Raw genomic sequence first — 3,675 nt, forward strand, 5'->3', positions numbered from 1 at the left:
TGGTGGGTTTTTGTTAAATGTGAGCCAAAATCATCACAATTAAAAGAACCAAAGACTTAAACTACTTCAGTCTGTGTGCACTGAATTTATTTAATACACGAGTTTCACAATTTGTGTTGAATTACTGAAATAAATGAACTTTTTCACGACATTCTAATTTATTGAGATGCACCTGTATCTTGATAAACATATCATGATAAAAATTTAATAAAATTAAGACTTAATGAGGTCGACTCGCTGCTTTTTTTAAGAATCGGTTAAGTGATTCAATGACTATCACTCCGTAAGTATCAGACTATGCCGCCACCTACTGGCATAACACAGGCGTTTAGAATCACTGAACGAATGTAAACGAGTCTTTTGAATTAATCCGCAGCGTGCGCGTGTCCGTTAAGTCCGCGAGACCGTAGAGCAGGGATCCTCAAATCTGGCCCACGAGATCCACTTTCCTGCAGAGTTTAGCTCTAACCCTAATCAAACACACCTGAGCAAGCTAATCAATGTCTTCAGGATCATTAGAAAATCACAGGTAGGGGAGTTTGATCAGGGTTGGAACTAAACTCTGTAGCGCATTGGCCCTCCAGGGCAAGATTTGAGGAACCCTGCCGTAGAGTGTCCCATTCGTCATTTTAGCGTTCAAAAGGGTGCTCGCGAGCGCCCTCAATGCGCACTTCTGCCGAGCCCGCACCGGGGTGAGCTCCGCAGCAGACTTCTACCCGACAGTCAAAGCGGCATTACGTCACGAAAGTGCGGACTCAGAGGAAGACCGTGAGGGTCAGGGCAGGGGACAGGGCCATTGATGTAACTTTGCGAAGTCTGATTCATTCTAGAGAATCGATTCATTCAGACGGTTCAGTTTCATGTCAATTCGAGTCCCTGCGCTACTGTTTTCCACTCAGTTTTTTATTATTTGAATTTAGTATACATTTACTTCTTATTCATTGAAAACGGTTTTGTGCAAGAAAAAATATAAAATTTATAGTTGTATCATTAAATAATGCCCTCTAACTCTAATTAGCTATTTTGTTTAGTGTCGCTAACTACATTTCAAAACAGTTTACATACGTAGCTTAAAATAACAGTTTCCCAACACTGAAACTAGAGAAACTAGAGATGGTTAGTTAGAATATTCATGGACATACAATACCATAAATTTCCTGTATATCTTTGACGTCCTGGAAAGACAGTTGCAAAACATTGTGCAAGCCAAAATTATAGGCTGGGAACATGATGGCTCCAGGATCTGATGAATGTGGAAGGCCGAGAGCGTGTCCGAACTCATGCACCGCCACAGCGAGGAGGTTACAGCCTTCAGGAGATGCATAGGTATCATCACTCATCATGTGTTATGTCACTTCAGCACAGAAAACATTTTAAGTATGTATTGATTGATGGAGTAGAAACCCTTCATTCAGGGTCTTTAAGGTATAGCTCACCTGTAATGTAAGTAAATACATTTTCAAATTTTCATTGTGTCAGCCATGTGAATAGGCATTAAACCTTTACTACTGTCAGTGAACAAAAACTGTTGCAGCTGTCTTCTTCCTTTTTTAACCCTTGACATTTGTTGTTGTCCAGGCCTCCTCATCATCGAAGTGCACATCTCCACCAATGCCCGGTCCGGGGAAGAAGGCATGTGCCAGGATACCTCCCTCACCATCAAATGGTGACCCATCTTCATGATCTACCGTAAGTGCCACACATTAGTGCTAACAAGTGATGTATACATACAAACACAAACAATGAATTTGAATTTTTTTCAAGAAAAAAACTGTATAGTATTCTTTAAAAAGACAAGCTAATGATATTCGAAATGTTATATAGTATAAATTCATTCATATAAAAAACACACATATGTATGTAATTTATTTATATATTATATATACACACACACACACAATTTATTATTAATACTGTATTAATGTTTCAGCTACTATTCTTTAAAGGTTTCTTTAAAGGTTTACTATTTTTGTAGTATTAATAGATCTATATTAAATATGCACATGCGCACACACACACACACACACACACACACACACACACACACATACATACATATGTGTGTCTGTGTGTTTGTATTGAGGTTATATATACACACATACATCCATACATACTATATTACTATATTAATATTTTACACATTCTTCAAAATGTCACTTAACATTATATAATGTTTTGTTAATAATATAAGTTATTAATTTGGGTAATTTGGGTATCAGTCACCACTGTGACTAAATGACACAAATATTCTGAAAGATTTATACACGTTTTGAAGGCAATCCCATATTGATGATTTTACAGGACTACTATTAACTGTGGTGACTACTCTGTTTATAAATTACGGTTCACTCCCTGAAAATACACACGCACACACAATAGAGTATGACTATTACTCAGTTCCATAACTCCAAAGGTCAGCTTTTCTTCCCACACCTTTGTTATTGAAGGAAATGACGATGTCAGCATCACTCCTTATCTGTCTGCGGAATTTCAAGGGCACTGCTTGAGCCCAAAGTTTCCATGCCTGTCTGAATGCTGTCCTGACCTGTGCAGCTGTCAGCTTTGAGCTGAGTCTGGAGATTCTGAGCACAGAGTCATGAGAATGTGAGCCATAATGCTGTGGATTCTGCTCAAGAGAGTATGTGAACCTCACCTGTATGTTAGAGTTCTGTTCGTCCATCGCATCGTCCTTCTGAACGGCTCAACATCAGAGAGACCACAGCGAGCTCTTCTCATAGCCGCTACGGTCTGAGGATCCACATCTCCACTCTCTTCTAGGCCAAAGAAGTGTTGCATCTCCCTCAGTTTGGCCTTGAATGAGTCAGGCTCTGCTGCACGCTTCCATCGGCCAGTTACAGGCTTAAAGTTGTAGAATTTTTCCAGGTAAACCTGTTTCATCCAAACCAATTTCAGTGAACAGACACAGAACACAGCAGTCATTGCATAACATCCAATAAATTCTAAGTGAGCAAATGAATATTTTAAGTAAATTAATTATTTTCATTCACTTCCATGCACTGAACAACATTGTAGATCTGATTTGTTGCTATTTTTAGGAAAAATGCGTATGATGCTTCTGGAAAATTTCATATTTCAACGAAGGGCAATATGATGGCCAAATTCAATGCTTTTTTAAAGAATTGTTTGTGATTCAATGATACAATGGGCCTATGTTTATGTGCTTATATAACTATAAGCCTATAAGTCAACCACTTGTCACTACCTACTGGCGTAATGCTGTAATATGCATGAAGAACTGAAGGAATCAGAGAAAAAAATCTGTACGAAGTTCAAAAGATATGAGTCACTTCCCACCGTGAATGCGTTGAAAAAATCCTATTCGTTCTAATGAATCATATTGAACCAATAAGGAAAATTCACTGATTCAAAACTCTAGTCTGTAGGCTACTAAGTATTTCTACTCTGTTATGTACACTGAACAAAATTATAAACGCAACACTTTTGTTTTTCACTGATTCAAGTCTGTAGGCTACTAAGTATTTCTACTCTGTTATGTACACTGAACAAAATTATAAACGCTAAACGCAACATTTTGCCCCCATTTTTCATCAGCTGAACTCAAAGATCTAAGACTTTTTCTATGTACACAAAAGGCCTATTTCTCTCAAATATTGTTCACAAATCTGTCTAAATCTGTGTTAGTGAGCACTTCTC

General features: G+C 38.1%; 1 protein-coding gene across 1 annotated transcript in view; it reads right to left on the bottom strand.

Annotated features, from left to right (window-relative positions):
• The window catches only part of LOC107653689 (matrix metalloproteinase-18), a 5,041-nt gene extending 2,245 nt beyond the window's left edge, over positions 1–2,796 (bottom strand). The window contains exons 1-4 of the mRNA XM_016440486.1: positions 2,654–2,796; positions 2,434–2,582; positions 1,556–1,684; positions 1,148–1,309 (exon numbers count right to left, since the gene is read on the bottom strand). Of these exons, the coding sequence (XP_016295972.1) occupies positions 1,148–1,309; positions 1,556–1,684; positions 2,434–2,582; positions 2,654–2,796 (583 nt within the window). The remainder of the gene's footprint in view (positions 1–1,147; positions 1,310–1,555; positions 1,685–2,433; positions 2,583–2,653) is intronic.
• Between the last annotated feature and the right edge of the window lie 879 nt (positions 2,797–3,675).

Source organism: Sinocyclocheilus anshuiensis, unplaced genomic scaffold, assembly GCF_001515605.1.
Source record: "Sinocyclocheilus anshuiensis isolate Anshui unplaced genomic scaffold, SAMN03320099.WGS_v1.1 scaffold315, whole genome shotgun sequence".
Lineage (NCBI taxonomy): Eukaryota > Metazoa > Chordata > Actinopteri > Cypriniformes > Cyprinidae > Sinocyclocheilus > Sinocyclocheilus anshuiensis.